This window comes from Pipistrellus hanaki, assembly GCF_964339955.1.
Source record: "Pipistrellus hanaki genome assembly, chromosome: 15".
NCBI classification, from domain to species: domain Eukaryota; kingdom Metazoa; phylum Chordata; class Mammalia; order Chiroptera; family Vespertilionidae; genus Pipistrellus; species Pipistrellus hanaki.
In genome coordinates, this window is record NC_140517.1 from 4,505,025 (window position 1) to 4,527,443 (window position 22,419).

Genomic DNA, 22,419 nt, shown 5'->3' on the forward strand with positions numbered 1-22,419 from the left:
GAGGCATTCCAGAAGGTTCGGTATAGAAAAAGGCCCATTTAAGTGGCCATAAAGCAAAACAGGATGTTAAGGAAATGCTAGAAAGCCAATACTAAGGATTTTTTTTTAAAAAAGCAGATGAAATGACAAAACATGAAGTTCCATCAGTTGATGAAAATATGGCCCATAGGGGGAATGGATGGAGAAGATAAACCATAAAAGACAAAATCATCATCATAACCTTCTCCCACAAGGGGAGGGACTGGTAGAAGATGCGGGTCTGAGGAGAAGATCTTTGTAGCTACAACTCTCCGTCTCCCAGAATTCCAGACACGGGCTCATTGTATCCTCACAGTGGCCAGAAAAGCAGGCGATCAGAGCCTGCCTTATAGGATCGAGGATACCGTCCAGAAAAGGTGAAAGAGGTGCTGATTCATACACAGGGAGACCCAGAGCCCCTGATCCAAGCTCTGGGTTCCTGCCACCACGTCCTGTTAACGATATGCTCGAAAGGCAGGGTTCATAGGATGACAGGTAACCTATATACATGAACTAGAGGCCCAGTGCATGAGATTCATGTATGGGTGGAATCCCTAGACCTGGCCAGCTATCAGGACTGATCTGTGGGGCGACCAGTGGGGTGATTGGGGGGCCACTGCTGGTACCCTCCTTGGCCAGCCGGGGGCCTGTGGGCTGGGGGCAGCTCCTGTGTTGAGCATCTGCCCCCCGGTGGTCAGAGCGCGTCATAGTGACCAGTCATTCTGTGGATTGTTCCGTCGTTCGGTCAACTTGCCCATTAGGCTTGTATCATATAGGATATCATTGGCATTTGCTGTCGGAGCCCTGCCCGTTGTTATAAAAAGGTGTGTTTATCTTTCAGTTTATGCCTGTTCAAACGCCGAGTGACGAAGAGAAAAGAGATCCTGTCCTTTATGCTAGTCGCGTCCGGAATTTGATGGCAGAGTGAGTATGTCCATATGTGATTATCCCCAGTCGATAGTTTGAACAGAATTGGTAAATGACATTTAACATAGTTTTAAGGATTTGGGTGTTTTCTTCCTAACATCTTCCTCCCCTCCTCCCCCCAATTAACTTTGGGAAGTCAAATCATGTGCTTTCCATAAAATGACCACTTTCCATGCATGAGACGGAAATCAACCGTTTCATTGTTATCGTAGTTAAATCACAAAGCAAGCGCGGCTCGCTGGCAGACGCATGCAGACGTAAGATTGCCGAGGACCTCGACCTCGGGGCCCTAGTAAATCTGAACAAGGAGAGACACACGCCTCTTTGGCCATAAGGAGCCAAAGCTCCTGTTTAAAAAGCTGGGATTGCTTTTCCACTCACCGCGGTTGGTTGGCCCATTCGGGCCTAACGGGACATCGTTACCTGGTTGAAAACTCTGCCTTTGGCTGCTTTCAGGGCTCTGGGCATCCCTGTCACCGACCACACCTATGAGGACTGCCGACTGATGATCTCGGCGGGGCAGCTCACCCTGCCGATGGAAGCCGGGCTGGTGGAATTCACCAAGATCAGCCGGAAACTGAAGTAAGCGCGTTCTAAAGTGACGACGTTTTCGTAACAGCGTCCAGAAGAGATCTGAATTGCTGTGTGTTTCTTGTCTCTGGTTTTATGAAGCCTCAGCTCTGGTGCTTGTCTTTGTGTTTTTAGCATGTTTTATTGATTTGAGAGAGAGAGAGAGAAACATCGATCAGCTGCCTCCTGCACACCCCCCACTCCGGATCGAGCCCGCAGCCTGGGTCTGTGCTCTGACCGGGAATCAAACTAGAGGGCTTTGGTGCATGGGACGCCACTCAGCCATCCAGCCTGCCAGGACTCAGCTCTCGTGTTTGTTAGGGAAACCAAGCTTATGCATTTATCTCCCCTTTTGTTTTGTTTTTGTTTGTTTGTGTTTTTTTTTTTTTTAGTATATTTTTATTGGTTTCAGAAAGAGGAAGACAGAGGGAGAAAGAGATGGAAACATCAATGATGAGAGAGAATCATTGAGCGGCTGCCTGCTGCACGCCCCACGCTGGTGATCGAGCCCACAGGCTGGCACGTGCCCTGACCAGGAATCCAACCGTGACCTCCTGGCTCATGGGTCGATGCTCATCCACTGAGCCACGCTGGCCGCCTCCCATTTAATTCACCCATTTTTGTGTTTTTCAAAAAACAGTTAACTCAGGACTGTATGTGCTGGTCACAGGAGACGTGTGGTGTGGGTACCGCTGCCTCCAGACTCCGAAAAGGCTGAGTGGTTGAGGGTTCAGTCCGTCCTGATGCCTCTGTACCAAGAGGACAGCATCAGGCGATGATACGGGCCTGGGCTGGCCAGAACGTCCCTTTCAGAATAAGAACCGATGCATAGAGTAGCAATTCTGACCATCGCTAGCCTGTTCAAGTACCCCTCAGACCTATCTTTCTCTTCGGGCACGTCATTTTTTTTTTCTAAAACGGTACAAACGCCCCCTCGGTGCTCGCACGATCCGGTGTGAGCCATGTGGAAACATGCCTTCCACTTCTCCCTCCAGGCTGGATTGGGACGGCATCCGGAAGCACCTGGATGAGTACGCGGCCATCGCCAGCTCCTCCAAAGGCGGGAGGATCGGCATCAAGGAGTTTGCCGAATATCTGAAGCTGCCCGTGTCCGACGTGCTGAGACAGCTGTTCGCGCTCTTCGACAGGGTAAGTGAGATGCGGTCCCTCCCGTGCGGGGGCGCCTGCTCCCTGAGAGCGTGCGTCAGTAGCACGGGTCAGGGTTCGCTGAGGCGGGGCTGAGCCCCAGGGTTAATTGCATGGTTTTGTTTTCTCGCCTAAATCCCAATCATAAGAATACCTGTATATGTATGGGGTGGGTTTATTTATTTATTTATTTATTTTTATTTGTTTTAAAATATATTTTATTGATTTTTTAATAGAGAGGAAGGGAGAGGGATATAAAGTTAGAAACATTGATGAGAGAGAAACATCCATCAGCTGCCTCCTGCACACTCCCTCCTGGGGATGTGCCCACAACCAAGGTACGTGCCCTTGACCGGAATCGAACCTGGGACCTTTCAGTCCATGTGTGTGTTTTGTAGCCGTGATGGTGGTGCCTGTGTATCTGAAACGCCAGGCCAGGTATCAATATCGTGGTCCCATAATCATGTTGGTCGTAGAGTGTTGGGAAGGTTTATGTAACTGGCAAGAATTTTAAAATCGCTACCACAACTCACCCGTCGATGACCCGGTGGTGCTATTGTATTATGAAGGTTTCTGTATTTTCCTCCCCAAAAAATGTGTGAAAATCAAATCGAATTTATTTTCTAAATAACAGTTGATAACAGAGGTTTCAATGAATGCTTGGCCATTTGTCATCATATTGGGGACACGGTTTTCTGCTTATGAATATGTAAGTACATGAAGTTAGACACCTGAATTGTCAAAAAGTTTCCTTAGAAAAGTGTATCAAGTTCTCTTTATTCATTTCTTTTCAGTACATAAAATTCACTCTTTGGGTTAAGGCTGTATGAGTCCTAACCAATGCATAGAGGCATGTAATACCAGCACGGTCAAGGTACACAACAGTCACAAAAATATTATCTTGTAGCCAAGCCCTGTCCTGACCTTTAACCCCTGACAACACAGAATCTACCCTTTCGAGTCTGGCTTCTCTCTCTCAGCCTAATGCATTTGAGATTCAGCCAGGTTGGTGCATGTGTCAGCAATCTATTTCCTTTTATTGCCGATCAGTATTCCGTGGTGTGGAGTATGGACGCACCACACGTGGTTTGCCCGTTTCTCAGCTGACGAATGTTTGATTTGTTTCCAATTGGGGGCCATGACGAATGGCATTGCGCTAAGCATTCAGGCATAAGTTTCTGTGCAAACGTAGGTTTTGCATTTCATTCGGGTAAATACTGAGGATTGTGATCTCTTCGTTTTCTCTTGTCTAAGAAGGACTTGATTTTTGCGTTCATCCCTGAAGAATGTTTTTGTTGCGTAAAGATTCCTGAGCCCTTAGTTCTTTTCTTTCAACAGCTCATTGGCGAGGTCCATGATTTCAGTGCCTTCCTGATGGTTCATCTCCTCTTGACTTTCCTCACCACGCCGCCGGCTGTGGCATTGTGCCCAGAGGTGGTTGCCTTTTGCATTTTACTAGTTGCAATCAGAAGGCGAAATAGACTTAACTGGCTCAGTCCGTCTTAACTGGCCTATTCCAGTTCTCTAGCAACCCCTGGGGAAACGGTATTTTGCGAATAAATTATAGATGGATGCCAGAAACCAGGATGGGGCTTTTAGTCTTTTTTCCCGGGGCCCTCTAAGCTTCCTAATGACTGTGCTTGGTGATGTCATAGATGAACTATTCTTTAACATCATGAGGTCAGGCTACCTCCTTCTATGGGTCTTGCTTATGTCACACAAGTAATCTTTCCTTGTTCGTGAAATGTCCAATCTCCATTACATTTTATATTCTACTAGGGTCCCTCGGCCTGGCCTGCACCCTCCCGCAATCTGGGATCCCTCGGGGGATGTCAGAGAGCTGGTTTCACCCCAGTCCCCACAGGCAAGGCCGAGGGATCCGTGCACCGGGCCTCGAGCATGCATATAAGATTTTTGGTTAATCTCTTCCCACCCTTCCCCGCCAACTTCCTCCTGAGATTCATCAGTCTGTTCCATGTTTCCATGCCTGGTTTCTGCTCCTGCGTCGAGCATCTGCCCCCTGGTGGTCAGTGTGCATCATTAGGCATATATATATGGCACACACACACACACTATATAGACTTGTCTGCCACTGCTCTACGGTGTGATGAAGGTTTAGGGCAAAGGACCAGGCCAGGCGGCGTGGCTCAGTGGTTGAGTGTCGACCTATGAACCAGGAGGTCACAGTTCCATTCCCAGTCAGGGCACATGCCCGGGTTGTGGGCTCCATCCCCAGTAGGGGGCGTGCAGAAGGCAGCCGATCAATGATTCTCTGCCATCATTGATATTTCTATCTTTCTTTCCCTCTTCCTTCCTCTCTGAAATCAAGTGAAAATATGCATTAAAAATAAAAATTAAAAAGATTAAGGGAGACGGAGAAGAAAACCATTGGCCCTCACTGTGCAGGCTGGGGAAACGGGAACTTGACACTCACGCTATGACTAGTCCTAAGAGGTTTCTATCGTTTGGCTCTAGACACCAGGCCAGGACTTTTAAGTAAAGTTTCTATAAATAGGACAGGAAGGAAGATGGCAGGGACATACCAAGAAGGACAGGAGGCGGGGGAGTGGGAAGTGACATGAAATAGGACCGAAAGGGAAGAGTAGAATTAGTGCTCACGTGGATTTTTTCATCAAAATGAAACATCGTGTCTACAGAGGTTGCCCTGTCTTTAGGGTGTCACTCGTTCATCCCTGGCGGCGGCGGGGATGCTGGGACAGCAGTTCTGCCTTTGGATGCGGGAGGCCACCTGTCGCCAGCCCCATCGTTGCCATAGCGCTGCCACGTGGGGGAAGACTTGGGAGGCGGGAAGGGAGGGTGAGCTGGGGATTAAAGGAATCCCTCGTTGGCCGGGTGGACGCCCTCTGACCCGGAGAGTCCAGCCGGCTCTGGGAGTTAGGAGACGGCGAGCCTCGGGAGCCCGTGTGGGGATCACATTTCTGTGTCAGGGGGCTCCCATGTCAGTTATGACTGTGATTCTTTTCTTCACTTCTTTGTACGGTGGGACTTGACGTGAGATGCAGACCTAGTCTGGGTAGTGCTTGTCCTTCGATCTCCAACACACGGGAAGGTAGAGAAAATAATTCAGGAGAATGACTACCTAATGGGTCTGACCATCTTTTCTTTCCTTTGTATCCTCTGTCTCTGTCTGTCCTTCTCTCTCCTTTATATATATATATATATTTTTTTAATTGATTTTTTTACAGAGAGTAAGGGAGCGGGATAGAGAATTAGAACCATCGGTGAGAGAGAAATCACCTGCCTCCCGCACACCTCCTAGTGGGGATGAGCCTACAACCAAGGCACATGCCCTTGACCGGAATCGAACCTGGGACCCTCCAGTCCACAGGCCGATGCTCTATCCACTGAACCAAACTGGTTTCGGCTTCTTTCTTTCTTTCTTCTTCTTCTTCTTCTTCTTCTTCTTCTTCTTCTTCTTCTTCTTCTTCTTCATATATATTTTATTGAATGTTTACAGAGAGGAAGGGAGAGAGAGAGAACCATTGATGAGAGAGAAATATGGATCAACTGCCTCTTGCACGCCCCCTTCTGGGGATGTGCCCGCAACCAAGGTACATCCCCTTGACCGGAATCGAACCTGGGACCCTTCAGTCCGCAGGCCGACGCTCTATCCACTGAGCCAACCCGGTTTCGCCTTCTTTCTTTGTTCCTGACATGCCTGCACGTCTGAGCTGGTGCAGAGTGGCTCTGTGTTGAGAAGCCGAGCCCTGTCCCTGCCGCCCTGCCCTGTCCCCGTGCCCACTTCCACGCCGGGCTTGTTTTCTCAGTCCCTGCAAGCGATTTCGCCGGGAACAGCTCCATGGGGACGACGAGGAAGTTCAGTGGCTTCCTAGTTTGTTTCTCTCCCAGTGGCTTATCTTGCCAAACTCAATGCTTAGAGAGGGGGGTGGAGGAGAGGGAGAGGAAGGGCGGGAAAGAGAAAGGGTGGGGTGTTCCTGTTGCTCTCCCGGTAGCTACAGCTGTGTGCAGCGCTCCTGTAAGCCCCTCCCGTGTTCTTTCCCACATTACCCTCCGTTTCCTCCTCTTGTTTTCCTCCCTTAATTAATCTTTTAAAAAAGTTTATTATTATTATTATTTTAATCCTCACCCAAAGAGTGAGGAGATTTTTTTCATTGATTCTCAGAGAGTGCGGAAAGGATGGGGGAGGGGGAGAGAGGGAGAAACACCGATGTGTTAGAGACACATCGATTGATTGTTTCTCCACTCGCGCCCCAACTGGGGGTGAGGGGGTTTGAACCTGCAGGCAAGGTATGTGCCCTTGACCAGGAATCGAACCCGAGAGCTTTTGGTCCGCAGGCCAATGCTCTAGCCAGGGCTCCTCTCAGTCCTTTCCCAAGTCTCATGTAGTTGTGGTAGGTGTTCTGGGGATGGAGGACAGACCTGAATATCCCTCCACATCCCCTTACGTTCTTGGCTAGCCTACAAAACCGTCATCTAGCTTTTGTCTCCATTTGTCCTAAAAAACAAACAAACATGCTATGTATTGAGCTCCTTTTGTCATCCTGACCTGCTCTTCTGGACGCTCGGGTGTTTGATAGCAGGTGGGGGGGGTCCCGGAGAAAGATGGCGCCCAGGACCCCAGGCCTGGCCTCGTCACCGCTTTGGGCTGCTCCCCGTTGGAGAGGTCCCATGTCTTTGAGAAAAGACCCTTTTCATCCTGAGGTCTGGTTTAGCTTCTTTATCCTCATACATGTGTACTGAACTCTCTGGATTCCAGAGATGATGCAGGGTCCGTCAGATGTCCAGGGGATGAGAGTTGAGGGCAGAAACAATTGTTGGACATGGTGTCTTCTCTCTTTTTTTTTTAAAAAAAAAAAATATATATATATATTAAAAAGGAAATCACCTGCCTCCTGCACACCTCCTACTGGGGCTGTGCCCGCAACCAAGGTACATGTCCTTGACCGGAATCGAACCTGGGACCCTTCCGTCAACAGGCCAGCGCTCTACCCACTGAGCCAAACCGGTTTCGGCTACAGTGTCCTCTCAATACATCATGTATTCAGAAGTCGTTTTTACAGCGGTAACAGTGCCCTGCAATGCCCATCCCAGCGTCATCACTTGCTCTGTCCTCCTCTGCCACAGTTCTCAAGGAGGCTGTGTGGGCCTGGGGACAGGGTCGTATTTACCCGCCAGACCGTCCTCAGGGTTTCCGTGGGCGTGGCATCTCCGTTGCCGGCTTGACAGCCTGCCTCCGACCTCTTGCAAGGAACCTTACCCGCAAGCTTAGCCCGCCCCGTTCTGTCGCCTCTACCCTCCACCTCATGGTGCCTCCTGCTCGGTCCCAGCCCATGCTCATCACCGTGCACGCGTATCCTCCCTGGAAACAAAGCTGTGTTTCGGGGGCTGGCAGCTTTTTTGGCAAAAGAGCCAGAAAGGGCACACTGGAAGCAGTAACGTCTGTAACGGGTCTGTGTGCCATCGATCTCGCGGCTCTCTCGGCACTGGCTTTCCTGACAGAAGGTCAGTGACTCAAGGACAGCGAGACTCTATGTTCTAAGGGATGTTGGCGTGCAGGGTCATGGAACGGGAGAATTACTGGGCGATGGAGCCTATTTACCTGATCCCCTTTCTCTGGCAAAGATTTCCAAAACCTGGTGTTCTTGAGAAAAACACGGAAGGGGGTCTTTTTAAAAGGCAGAGATTCTGCCCGGCCGGCGTGGCTCGGTGGGTGAGTGACAGCCTAGGAACCAGGAGATCAGGGTTTGATTCCCGTGCAGGGCACATGCCCAGGTTATGGAATAGGACCCCAGTAGGGGCTGTGCAGGAGGCAGCCGATGAATGATCCTACACCCGATCACTTGTGAGTATTTATGAGACGCACCAGAGGCCCGGTGCACAAAATTCGTGCAAGCGTAGGCCTGCCTTCCCCCTGCTGCCGGCACCGGCTTCCCTCTGGCCCCCGGAACCCCAGCTTCCCTCGTAGCCCCGGCTTCGTCCGTCCTGAAGGACATCCGGTCTAATGAGCATATTACCCTTCTATTATCATAGATCAGGAATATTTGTCAGGAGAGCTCCCTAAAAAATGGCAGGTGCTAGGACCTCGTGGAATCCAGGCAGCTCCAGTGGGAGGGGAGCCCAGGCATGTGGGCCGCATGTGGGCCGCAGGGCGTGGTGCCGTGGAGCCGGGACAGACAGAGGAGCCAGTTTTTCCACCCGGGAGCTCCATCCTGCAGGCTCCGTTCCGGCTCTCCTCGTCCCTCTCCTTCCACGGGAAGCATGTTTCTCGCAAAGGCGTTTCTGGAAGGCGCAGACCGAGGCCTCGGGGAAGCCCTGGGAGGCCTTCTCGGAGGAGGAGGCCAGCGGCGAGGAGGAGGAGGAGGAGGAGCAGGAGGAGCAGGAGGAGGAGGAGGGGTTGTCGGAGGGATCGTCGGCGGGCTCGTGAACCTCATCAGCGAGGCCGCGGCGGCCCAGTACACCCCGGAGCCCCCCCCCACCCAGCAGCACTTCACCCAGGTGGAGGCCAGCGAGAGCGAGGAGGTGAGGCGGTTCCGGCAGCAGTTCGCCCAGCTGGCCGGCCCCAACATGGAGGTGGGGGCCACCGACCTCATGCACATCCTCAACAAGGTGCTGTCCAAGCACCGGGACCTGCAGACGGACGGCTTCAGCCTGGACACCTGCCGCAGCATCGTGTCCGTGATGGACAGCGACACCAACGGGAAGCTGGGCTTCGAGGAGTTCAAGTACCTGTGGGGCAACCTGCGCAAGTGGCAGTGCGTGTACAGGCAGCACGCGGGGCCCGGCGGGGGCGCCCTGCCGGCCGCCCAGCTGCGCGCCGCCCTGCAGGCCGCCGGCTTCCAGCTCAGCGATGGGCTGCACCGCATGATCGTGCGGCGCTACGCCGACGAGGAGGACGGCAGCATGGACTTCAACAGCTTCGTCAGCTGCCTGGTCCGCCTGGACGCCATGTTCCGGGCCTTCAAGTCCCTGGACAGGGACGCCGATGGCCGCATCCAGGTGTCCATCCAGGAGTGGCTGCAGCTGACCATGTACTCCTGAGGGGCTCCGAGGGCCAGGCCCCACGCCCCCTGCGTCCCCGGAGGACGGGACCGCCTGCCGAAAGCACCCCCCACACCCCGCGTGTGGCTGCAGATGCCCCGTCCCCCAGCTGTCCTCTCCGGCGACCCCTTCTGCATGTGCTGGGCTTGCGCTGCTTTCGCCGCTTCATTAAAACAGATTTGCCACGAGAAGGCTCGGGAGTGGTCTGTGGATCGGCTTTGTACGGACTCACAGATCTGACGGGGGTGCAGGGAGGGGCTGGAAGGCCGTGGATGTAGACAGGCTATTGCTCAGAGAGGGAATGCATTCCGAGGAGCAAGACATGTGTTGTTGGTGAGAATTAAGTTTGGGGAAAAAAAACAGTTGGAATAAATAAAAAAAAGCCCTCAGGAATTTTTTATTATTATTATTATTATTATTTTTTGTCTATAAAAGGTGGGGAGGAGGGATGTTCAAAACCTGTGTTTTCCTCTTAATTTTATGTCTGGCATGTCCACTATGTAAATGAGCTGGAAAAAAGCTTTCCTTGGAAATCTGTGTAACTGTAGACACAGGGTTGGGACCGGGGAAGAGGCAGTTTTAGAGAAGGGGAGTAGTCTTTTTTTCTCTTTTTTTTTTTTTTTTGGTGGAGCATCTGTCTCAAGTTCTAGAATTCCTTCTGGTGGAAAAAGCCTGTAGCAATTTGGCTGGGCTTCGTTGCATTTGTGAAGCGGGTCTGGGGCGCGGGGGAGGGAAGGGCGTGCCCACAGCCAGAATGTCTCTGGCAGCCGTAGGGACCAGCCTGAACCCTCTGGCGCGGACTTCACACGAGATCAGGCGTGCTCAGCGCCCGGCCAGCGCCTGTCAGGTCTTGCCCTGCCTTGGAACAAGGGATATCATTGTTGTTGTTGTTCCTCTCTGGGAACCAGACAGGAAAAAAAACACACACACAAAAAACACACAATGAAATAGAGAAAAAAAGAAAGGAAAACTTACATACATCGCAATCAGTTCTGTGATATATACAGCGAAATAGAAATGTATATCTATACTAATAAAAGGGTAATAGGCTAATTAGACCAGGAGACCTTCCGGACAAAGCCATAGTGGTGGGGCCAAGGCATAGGCAGTTGGGGGCAATCAGTCCAGGAGGGGAGGGCAGTTAGGAGTGATCAGGCCAGTGCGGGACAGTTGGAGGCGATCAGGCTGGTGGGGGTCGGGGAGGGGGGGGCGAGAAGACCAGTGGGGGAGGGTGGCGTGCAATTGAGGGCAAGCAGGTCGGCAGGCAGAGTGTTTAGGGGCGATCAGGCAGGCAGGCAGGTGAGCGGTTAGGAGCCAGCGGTCCTGGATTGCGAGAGGGATGTCCAACTACCGGTTGGACATCCACAGGGATTGGGCCCAAACCGGCAGTTGGACATCCCCCAAGGAGTCCCAGATTGGAGAGGGTGCAGGCCAGGCTGAGGGACATCCCCCGTTCCATGCACAAATTTCGTGCACTGGGCCACTAGTATTTTCATACAGCTGTATATCAATATCGCGGCTCCTCCGTGCAGGTTCTTGTGAGGAAGGCCGGTCCCTGAGTCCCACTCCCCACGGGTTCACTAAGAATCAGTGGCAGAGGGGCTCAGCGAGGTGTACCTTTCCAGCTTCCTAGAGATTCTAATGGGCAGCCAGAGCTGACGGCCACAGCTCTGACGAAGGCTGTCCCACACAGTGCTTTGCAAACGTCTCAGCCGAAACCGAGGCCCAGCAGGAGGGTCAGCATTGCCAGTATCCGGAGAAGGAAGGTGGGCATCCGAGACAGACACCCCCATCGTGCCTTTCTCCGGTGTGGCCCCCGGCTGGGCTTTATCATCCGGATGCAGGCGGTGATGGCGGCAGTGGAGGCAGAATCCAGAGTCCGCACACAGAGACCCAGCCTCGGCTCACTGGCCTGCTGTGCGCGGGGTCCCCCCCCTGCCTCTCCGGTGTTCAGGGCATCTCCTCCCTCTCCCTGGCGGCTTCGGAGGGCTCCTGAGTTGGGAGATGAGTTCTTCCTTTCCCTCTGGACTCGCCCAGAGGACGGTTGTGACGGTGGAAATGGTGTAATCGAATTTCTTAGTGGTGCCCTGGCTGGTGTGGCTCTGTGGGTAGGGCATCGTCCAACAGTTGATATTTTATTTTATTTTTATTTTTTTATATTTTATTGATTTTTTACAGAGAGGAAGAGAGGGGGATAGAGAGCTAGAAACGTTGATGAGAGAGAAACATCGACCAGCTGCCTCTTGCACACCCCCTACCGGGATGTGCCCGCAACCAAGGTACATGCCCTTGACCGGAATCGAACCTAGGACCTTTCAGTCCGCAGACCAACGCTCTATCCACTGAGCCAAACCGGTTTCGGCAACAGTTGATATTTTAAAGGCACATTTTCTGTGTAAGAGGCAGTGTTTACCTAATACTTTTTTTTTTTATTTGCCATGTTTACCTGGGAGAATACCTAGAGCCTCAGATTCCTGTCACCCCATCCCGTTATCCTAACATGTTTAATAGCAAGCAGTGCAGTCACTAGAGTAAGGGGAAAAGAACGTACATTCATTTTAAAATAAATACTTGAAATTGCACTTCTACATTTTTAAATTTCAAAATACCCCAGGTGATTTTGAAAAACACCTTCTTCTCCATTTAATCCACCGAATTCTACGACCTGTGGCAGGAAGTACTGTGCGCTCTGTACCCAACATGGTCAATATTCATACATTAATGTAAAGGATGTAAAGGGCACATACACACACACACACACACACACACACACACCCTTTTTTTTTTTTTTTTTTTTTTAATAATAGTGCATCTACTTGTAAACGCTGATTTTTATCTAGCAGCCTCAGTCAGAAACCTCATCAGTGGTTTGCACAGCGCAGCCATGGTGGGGCCTTCGAAATGTTTTTGGAGGTGCCTGTTGACCTCAAAACGCCCTTAGCGTTACTTATTTCCGAGGGTTATCTGTAGCGCTCCTCGGATAAAACAGTCGGCACCCAGAAAATCGGTCCTGCCGTTGGGTACGTGAGTGGAAGTGCCCTCTGAAGGGGTATTGGGGCAAACAGAACCCCTCCTCCCTGACTCTGGGGTGACTGGGCACGGGCCAGCTGAAGGCCGAGGCCCCCTGTGTCTGTGAGTGTCTTCAGGATGCAGCCTCTCTCTGCTGGCTGCTGCAGGGCCCGGTCTGTTTCATGTATGGATCACACGCTGACTGGTGCCAGACATGGGTTAGTCCATCCAGCCCCGCCCTAGCCGTGTTGCTACCAGTTCATTGTTTATCTGGGAACTCATCGCTTGGACGATTTGGCTGCCAGAATGGCTCTAACACCTGGATGTCTGAGGTTCTCCTGCTTCCTCCCTCCCCGCCTCTTCCCTCTCTCCCATCTCATTTTTCCTTTTTTCCTCTCTCCCTCCCTCCCTCCCTCCCTTCCTAGTTATCTCTCCCATCTCCTTCTCCCATCCTCCCTCCCTCTCTGCCTTGCCCTCTTCCCCCCCCCCATCACTCACTCTCTCTCTCTCTCTCTCTCTCTCTCTCTCTCTCTCTCTCTCCTTCCTGCCCATTTCATCCTTGCACAGTCCCTGTCTGTCTGTGCAGGGAAATGCTGCCTTCAGTCAGCCCGGGTGAGGATGACCAGCCCCCTCTCCAGCGTGGCCTCAGGAAACATCTCATAGGGGGTACGCTTAGTGCCACGCTGGGTGGGTGTAGTGTCCCGAGGCTTCTGCCACATCTCCAGGGGCCTGACACCACTGAGGGGCCAGGCATGGAGCTCAGGTCCGCCCCCTGGCTGCTGGCTGATTGCAGATTCGGGCTGGAAAGAGGAAAGAACGTGGCTGTGCTTGTGCCTCAATTCCCCTTTTCCTCCCCTTCCACTGTCTACAGGGGGAGGGCTGCTCAGGGACCCTTTAGTGGCCCACTGGAGCTGGCCAGGTGGCGGGCCTCCCTTCATGGCGCAGGGTGCGCTCAGCCCCACGTGGCATGGAAGTCCTGGGTCCTGCCTCCAGGGGGGCTCCGGCCAGGCTGAGCCCAAGAACCACACTGGGCCCAGCCGGCGTGGCTCAGCGGTTAAGTGTTGACCTATGAACCAGGAGCTCACGGTTCAATTCCCGGTCAGGGCACAGGCCCAGGCTGCAGGCTCCATCCCCAGTGTGGGGTGTGCTGGAGGCCGCCGGTCCATGATTCTCTCTCATCCTTGATGTTTCTCTCTCCCCTCACCCTGCCTCTCTGAAATCAATACAAATACTTTTTTTGTGTGTTTGTTTTAAATAAAAAGAATCAGGCTGGGTGCCATGGAGCCCTCTCACGGAGTCTTGGTGATAAAACGTTTGTGTTTACTGCTACACGGAAATACCGTTTTCTTCCTCGCGATCTAGGAGTGGGTGCCCCCCGACCCCGGCTTCTGTCTCACCTCCGCACAAACTCTTTTCCCGCCGGCTCAGCTCAGGAGAGTGTTGGGCTGCTGGCAGCAGGCCCGACCTTCACCTTGCGGGCCGTGCCCAGCAGCAGGTGGACGGGCAGAGCCTCAGAAACAGGCGTGTCTCCCATCCTGACCGAGGAGGAGTCCCCAGGTCTAGGTTTCCTTCTTATGTCCGAGCGGGGTGAGCCGGGCTAGCTGGGCGGCCTGCCTGGCACCGACGTGGTGGTTGATGCTTCCCGCCCTTCACTCACCGGTGTCTCCCCTCCCTCCCAGAACCACGACGGCAGCATCGACTTCCGCGAGTACGTGATCGGCCTGGCCGTGCTGTGCAACCCCGCCAACACCGAGGACATCATCCAGGTGGCCTTCAAGGTACCGCCCGCCCCGCAGACAGGCGCTGGCGCTAAGTGCATTACGGGGGCCGGTTACGCGGGGCTGATGGATCCGCATTGACAGGCGGCGGGGCTAACGCGATTAGGACCGTGGCTCCCGAGCCGAGGGGAGCGCGGGCCCCCGTCTAAGCGCAAAGGTCTCCTACGAGCGGCCCGGGTCTCCGAGGAGCAGGCGGTTTCACAAATTAGCTTAAAAAATTAGCTCTTTCCCGCCTCCCTCTCTCCAAGCCCCAGCGTGAGGGTCATAAACAATCACCGCCTGTCGCTCCTCACCCGTTCCCTCCCTCCCTCCCTCCCTCCCTCAGGGCGTCGGGCTGTGTCCTGGCCTCTCACTCTGGGTGTCCGGGTTTGTGGTGAAGGTGTTTGTCCGGTGGGGGTGTGTTTGGGGGTGGTGGTCCCCGGTGAACCCATCCAAACTGTCCCAGGGTCTCCCCTCTGTGCCTTCCTGCAGCACCACATGTATTTTTACAGCCGTGTGGGGGACAGGCAGATAGGACTGTGGCCCCGGTCCTCCCGGGTGTCCATTCTGAGGACCCCGGCTTCACCATCACTTCCGTGTGCAAAACAGACATGGGAGAGCCCTGGCTGGGTGTCCTCCCGGGCGCAGGCTGTGGGCTGGATGCCCAGTCGGGGTGGGTACTGGAGGCACCTGATCAACGTTTCTCTCATTGATGTTTCTCTCTCTCTCTCCCTCCCCCTTCTTCTCTCTTTAAAATTAAAAACAGAGAGAGATGGAAGAATACATTCCCAAAGTGTGTTTGGGGTTCTTCTGAGTTGAAAGGGGCTAACACTAGTGTTTCAATGGGGGTGGGGGTGCCCCCTCCCAAATCCTAACCGTGTCCAGTCTGCTCTCCAGTAAAGCACAAACCCCCTCTCCCCCTGCCTTGTCCAGCTGTGGCTGCTGGTCTCATCATTGAACCACGTGTGGTGCTCTCCCTGCTTCTGTCCACAGCGTCAGCTGGGGGACCTTCTCTCTCCCTGTCTCCCCCTCTCAGTCCTTCCTGGGTTTCTCTGAGAAGAGGATTTACCCGGGGCCCCAACAAGTACCCCCCCACCTCTATTTTTAAAAATATATATATTTTATTGATTTTTTACAGAGAGGAAGAGAGAGGGATAGAGAGTCAGAAACATCGACGAGAGAGAATCAGTCAGCTGCCTCGTGCACACCCCCAACCGGGAATGTGCCCGCAACTAAGGTACATGCCCTTGACCGGAATTGAACCTGAGACCTTTCAGTCCACAGGCCGACGCTCTATCCACTGAGCCAAACCGGTTTCGGCCCCCCACCCCTATTATCTAGAAGGACTTCCTCCCTGAGCCCTCTCTCGCATCTGAGCCTCAGAAATGTGTGTGTCTCCCATCCTGGGCCGAGGAGTCCCGGGTCTGGGTTTCCTTCTTATGTCCGAGCGGTGCGGACCGGGTTAACTGGGAGGCCTGCCCGGAACCGACGCGGCTGATGCTTCGCAGATGGTCAGACGGCCAGGGCCAGAACGTCTTCCAAGTGGAAAGCTTTTGGCTTTTGCAGACTTATTCATCACGAAACCTAAAATTACTCCCGAGGCTCGCTTTTTCCGGCCCAGATATTTCTGTTCTGTTTTGGGAATGTAAGCGTAATTATAAGTGTAGCCGGGCAGATGTGCACTTGGGGTTCACCAATGAGAGGCCTGATAGAAAATGTGGCCCTCATCACGGTAATTACTGTTTATAGAGAAGTCTTGAGATTTTTGTCCAGCCTAGGCCTTGGTTTGGGAGGCAGGGTGAGGAAAGGGGGACCTAAAACTATGAATTAGCTCTTCTTTTTTCCAGTAAGGCAAGGGTCATGCTTTGTATTGGTTACTTTTTAACCTTCTCGGATGTGTTTGTAAATATTTTGGCATTCTATATATATATATATATATATATATATATATATATATATATATATATATATATATTCACACACACATATACACACACACACATATACATACATATATATATATATATATATATATATATATATATATATATATACACACACACACACACACAGACTCACACTGAGTGGCCAGATGATTATGATCTCTGAACACGTAATAATCTGGCCTGTGTGTGTGTGTGTGTGTGTGTGCGCACTGGGACTCTAATATACATAGAGGAGTCCCCCTTCTCTCCTCCGCGGGACTCCCATGTCCTTCTGCCCTGTGCATGTGGTGGCCTCTATTGTAATTCTGTCTCCCCCCTCCCCCCCCCCACTCACCTAGACGTGTGGCGAGGGCCACAGACACCCTGCTTTCTTCAGGAACGTGTCCCTGGCCCCGGCGCGATGGACGTTTGCATTATCCCAGAGTTTATTCCCCGAGATGACTCCGTACCAGGCTGGCTCTGAGGGAGCTCATTCCTGCCTTTTCTTCCCGTTCCCTGCAGCTCTTTGACCTCGATGAGGACGGCTACATCTCCGAGGAGGAGTTTTCCACCATTCTGCAGGCTTCCCTCGGGGTGCCTGACCTCGACGGCTCCGGTCTCTTCAAGGAGATAGCCCAGGGGGACTCTGTGTCCTATGGTGAGTAGGCGGTTGGGCGCCTGACTCAGTTTACAAGGAGGGCATCGGACTGTGGACTGACTCTCAGACAAGGGTATTGTTGCTTTCCACTAATTTTATTGACAGTAGAAATGATGATGATGATGATGATGGTAGTACTAGTTGCAGTGGTAGTAGTTAATTATTGAGGACATACCATATGCTATGTGGTCTTCTAAACATTGTATACAGAGTAACTCATTTATATTATTTATATATTAGAGGCCCTGGTGCATGAATTCGTGCATGGGTGGGGTCTGGCCAGCCTGGCCCAGGGGAGGGGACATGGACAGTTGGCCAGCCTGCCTGCTGGTTGAGCTCCTGGTTGAGGGGACAATTTGTATATTACCATTTTATTATACAGGATGTACACTTAATGGCCAGATTACTATGTGTTCAGAGATCATCATAATCTGACCACTCAGTGTAAAGTCGCCTATGAATGCAAATACTCTTGTGGTTGCAAAGAATGACTTGGCTCTGTCTGGTGACGTCCTCATCCTCAAGACCTGTTCCACCTTCAAGCATTCCTGAGTCATCTCATTGTGCTGTGAAGCAGGCTCCTGGCCATCACAGGGTTATAAAGTAAATCCACGGGTAGAAATAGGACATTGGGTTCACATCCCTTCTTCATAGGCCCACAGAGCAAGCGGGTTCAAAGACCAGGTTCCCTTGGCCAAACAAGCTCCATCAGCTTCCCTCCATTTCCATTTTGCCCGAGTTTTCGGAATTTATAGAACAGACTCGGACACGTGGTGTTCGTTTGTATCTGGCTCGTTTCATTCAGCACAGCGGCTTCAAGAGGCATCTGCATCTTTGTCCCTTCATTGTCATCGCCTTACAGCATCATGTGCCACGAACACGTCTACATGTAGTTAGCCATGTCCGCTGTTGACAAACACGTGCTCTTTGTCCATTTTTTACCTCCAACTAATAATGTTGCCCCGGGATTCTCATCCGTGTCTCCCGGGACACACGAGGCATCCATGTCTCTAGGTTCTGTACACGTTGGGGATAGAATTAGTGGGTCCCAGGACGTGCATGTCTTTCAACTTCACTAAGTCCTGGGAACGCTGTCTTCCCAAGTAGTTGTCCAAATTGAGGAGGGTTGAGTCATAGGCGTTGGAAGTGATTATCTTATTAAAGTCATGTGCCAAGAGAATCTCCACCTCCACTTACTGGGCTTGGTTTCCTCCCTTCTTCCAGAGGAATTTAAAAGCTTCGCCCTCAAGCACCCGGAATACGCGAGGATCTTTACGACGTACCTGGAACTGCAGGCCGGCCACGTGTTCTCCTTGCCAGAGCCGGGCCCCGCAGCGCCCGCCACGGCCAGCAACAAAGTCTGTCCTGAGAGCCACGCCGAGAGCACCTCAGACAAGAAAGAGGACTGAGAGACGCATGCCCGGCACGGAGGGCAGAGCGGCTGTTCTCCAGGATCCGGACGGCATGGATCAGTCGTAACATTGTAAATTATTGAGTCATGATGATGTATGAACTGGAAAACTTGGCCCTGGCTGGGTGGCTCCACTGGTTGACCACCCTCCCATGCACTAAAGGATGTCAGGGCACATGCCTATGTTATGGGTTCAATCCCATGTTGGGGCATGTGCAGGGGTAGGCAACTGATCTATGTTCCTCATATCAATATTTCTCTCTCTTTCTCTCAAATCAATAGAAATATATCCTCGGGTGAGGATTATATTTTTAAAATTTTTAAATGGAAAGGTTTTTTATAAAATAAAAAAAGGATAGTTTTTATTAAGATGCTTTCATTCACATGTGTAGGTCAGGTAATGTATTTTTTCCTGCCTTGTTGTACTGTACGGACTGGCTTACTGGTGATAAGCATGTTTTTGCAGATTTTCCCATTGAGTTTGCACATCCAAATGAATGAAGTATATTCTCTTCCTGGAGCATATTCATCCACACGGTGAAGAGTTTTCTAAGGAAAAATAAGTACTGTTTTGTCATCTCTGGTCCCTTTCCACTCTGGAAATAAGAATGAAGAGTCCGAGGGACAGTGCAGAATTTTTTACCTTCCGTTTTACAGATTATTCCCCCCTGACCCCCTATTTCCAGTTTCTTGGATCGGTGACTGTGGTTGGATCAGCAAGGAGAACTCTCTTTAACGAGACGAGGCCCTTAACAATCCCTGCTTCCTTCCGCCTCACCCCCAAACCCCCGGCTGAGGGGAGTTAGACCCTTTTGCACAGTCCGCTGATGGAGAACTTGATTTCACAGGCGGCCGCCGTGGCCATGGGCGCAGTGGGAATTGCCTTATTGAAGGAGCATTGATCGCCTAATGAGAAAATGAATCGTGTGCCGCAGAGTGTAGTTTCATTTGAGCCGGACAGCAGCCTTAGAACGTAGCTCTTGCCAGTAAATGAATCCGATTTCCCCTGCTGATATGATATTAGGATTCATAGCGTGACCGTCCAAGTGGGAGTTGTGTTTTGTTATCTGTCCGCTCAAGTTTTAGAACTTGTCTAAGGTACCTACAGTACGGGGAAAGCACAAAGGGTTCTAAGGCAGCGGTCGGCAAACGGCGGCTCGCGAGCCACATGCAGCTCTTTGGCTGCTGGAGTGTGGCTCTTCCACAAAATACCACCGCCTGGGTGATTCTATTTTGAAGAAGTGGCATTAGAATAAGTTTAACAAATGTGGCTCTTCAAAGAAATGTCAGTCGTTGTACCGTTGATATTTGGCTCTGGATTAATGAGTTTGCCGACCACTGGGTTAACCAATCACTTCCCTCTCCTGCCATTTTTATTGGATGCCACGCATGTACCATATGGTGTCAATATGGTTTATGTTGGAAATTTTGAACAGAGAACCGATTTTTTTCGTCTAATGCATCAGAATGAGTTGGTGCAGACTCTGAATTTAGTCTTTGCATTTAAACCCGTGGTTTTGCTTATGTGTCTGAAGATCATGGCAAGTCACTCCCAAGCCAGTGTGCTACGAAGGCTGTTTTTGAAATTGAAAGTCTTACGAGAGAGATGTTGGCATTTCTATTTAATCAGGAGTCATGACCTTAAACTACTGTAGCTCACATATTAAGCACTTGCGTGTTCTAATTTAATGAGTACCTGTGTGTTTGAATAATTGTTTACTAGAAACTTTGTCAGAGTATATATATAATCGTTTGCTTTTTATGTATTTTAAAGCTACTTAGACAAAAAGCATTGAATGAACTGGAAACAATTGCTGAAGGAATTAAAAAAGTCTTAAGTTTCCAATAGTGTTTGTCATCTGCAATTGAATGTATGTAATACTCAGGTACCGTGACTATTTTTTTTTTTTTATATATCATAGAAAAGCCACATGTTAATCCTTCTGGTCATGAAAAAAGTATCATTGAAAAATAAAAGCTTTATATGAGGCTCTAGGAAGTGACCCCATTCGTTGTCTGCCTATTTTAAAATAACATTGTATGCCCTTTAATTCCACTTCTGCCAATGTAATATTCCTATTTTATTACGATACTGAACAAACAGAACTGCTACCTAAAATCGTGGCCATTAAAAAAAAATTCTGGTTTTGCTCTTTTTTTGTCTCAAACGTAATAGGCCTTTTTAATATTGTGGTTTGAACCCATTTGCATATTTATGAATATGATTAATCCTCTTTGCATTGAAGCTTTAGGAAATGTCAGACATGACTTTAATGAAAAAACTCAACATTTTAGCCAAGGGTGCAAAAGTTGGCTTTTGACTGGCGGGAGGTGTGCAGCAGCCTGAGCCGTGATCCTTGGTGTTATTCGGACGAGGCCTCTACTTTCACGCCACCTTAACCAAACCATCTTTTAAAGAAGCCTTCCTCCACTTCCATGTGGGATGGATAGTAAGGAACTGCATTTCATGGAGATGTGATTCACACACCGTACCATTCAGTGCCTTTTTTTTTTTAATGGCATATACAGAGAGCTGTGCAATCATCTAATTTTTAAATGTTCTAATAGGAACCTCCCATCATCTAATGTCAAAAGCCCACTCAGTCCCTGCAGCCCTTCTCAATCGTACGACCTTTTTGATTGCTTTTACACGTGTGTTTATATGTTTATATGTGCATCGTCTGTTATTCCTAGCACTGAGATGCTCCTGACACATAGGAAGCGCTCAGTATGCGGTGAGTGGATGAGTAAGATGATGCTATCTTCCCTTGCGTGTCTGCCTTGCGTTGTATTAGCATAGCGATCGTCTTTACAACGAACCAGAAAACCCGGGATTATGTATTGTAGAAACCCACGTAGACATGAAGGCTCAGAAAGGTTTCCTCACTGCTCAGGGTTACGTAACTGGCTCGTCCCAGGGCTGGAGTGCAAACCCAAGGCCGGTCTGGCTCTACCTGTGGGGACTTCTGTTTCGGCCAAGGTAACCTGAACCCCTCAATCACTGAAGAATGACAAGGCCGGCTTCGGGTTCCAGAAGGATGGAAACCAGAGCATCGGAGAGCCCTGTGGCCACAAAACCCCTGGCGTGCCAAACAGAGCAGCACCAACGTATTCGGAAAGCTTGGCTGAGTGTGAAAGACACGAAGGGAAACCCGTCAAGGCCAAGCAATGAAAAGGGAGCTGAAAACCAGCCCTGGGAGAAGGCAGGGAAGGTAGTCTGTGGACACCGGCCAATCTCTGGAAGAACGAGAATTCGTATTTCGTGGCAATGGGAGACAGAGACAGAATTTTCTCTGAGGGGTGAGACTTGGAGCTGGGGCCTCGGGGAAGGAAACAAGCAGACGCTTGAAGGACCACGCTCAGTAAAAGAAGGAACTAGAAAACTCACTAGAAAAGGAAAACACTGAGGAAAGATGTCTGCCTTGGCCTGGGTGTTAGGTCGAGGCCGCAAACTTTTTATGGTCTTTTTTTTTTTTTTTAATTTCAGTTCTTTAACATGTTGTGAGACTCATTTCGTGGCCCAGCCAAGTGTGTATCGTGGTGAATGTTCTGTGTGTACTTGAAAAGAACGTGTCTCCTGCAATTGCTGGGTGTAATGTTCTATAAATACCGGTTAGATCCAGTTTGTTGATAGTCCTGCATCCTTCTTTATCCTCACTGATTTTTTTGTTTACCCCTCCTATTAATTATTGAAGGAGGTTGAGACGTCCAGCTGCAATTGTGATTTGATCCGCTGCCAGTTTGTCTGAAGTTCTGCCCTAGGTCATGATTATTTCTTATTGTTCTGTCATCTTGATGAACTGGCCTTTGGACCATGATGAATATCCCTTTTTAACTCCAGTCACACTCTTTGTCCTGTTGTTACCGTCACCCCTCGAATCTCGCCAACTTTCTTAGGGTTAGTCATTTTTCTCTTAACCGACCTGTGTCTTAGTATTTAATAGGCATCTCTTAAGGATTTCGTGGTCCATGTGTGTC

The 22,419-nt window shown here is 50.6% G+C and overlaps 2 protein-coding genes across 2 annotated transcripts in view; both read left to right on the forward strand.

Annotated features, from left to right (window-relative positions):
• Nucleotides 1–22,061, forward strand: part of LPCAT2 (lysophosphatidylcholine acyltransferase 2) — a 45,261-nt gene extending 23,200 nt beyond the window's left edge. Inside the window, exons 9-14 of the mRNA XM_084861261.1 lie at nucleotides 860–942; nucleotides 1,402–1,527; nucleotides 2,511–2,664; nucleotides 14,370–14,468; nucleotides 16,895–17,030; nucleotides 18,255–22,061. Of these exons, the coding sequence (XP_084717387.1) occupies nucleotides 860–942; nucleotides 1,402–1,527; nucleotides 2,511–2,664; nucleotides 14,370–14,468; nucleotides 16,895–17,030; nucleotides 18,255–18,439 (783 nt within the window). The 3' untranslated portion in view covers nucleotides 18,440–22,061. The remainder of the gene's footprint in view (nucleotides 1–859; nucleotides 943–1,401; nucleotides 1,528–2,510; nucleotides 2,665–14,369; nucleotides 14,469–16,894; nucleotides 17,031–18,254) is intronic.
• On the forward strand, nucleotides 8,595–10,588 carry CAPNS2 (calpain small subunit 2). Its single transcript, XM_084861305.1, has one exon. The coding sequence runs from the start codon at nucleotides 8,767–8,769 to the stop codon at nucleotides 9,679–9,681; it is 915 nt and encodes a 304-aa protein (XP_084717431.1). The 5' UTR covers nucleotides 8,595–8,766; the 3' UTR covers nucleotides 9,682–10,588.
• Nucleotides 22,062–22,419: the final 358 nt, after the last annotated feature.

What these genes read in the sequence shown, in the direction of transcription:
- CAPNS2 (XM_084861305.1), top strand. Translation starts at nt 8,767, where the DNA reads ATGTGGGCCGCATGTGGGCCGCAGGGCGTGGTGCCGTGGAGCCGGGAC.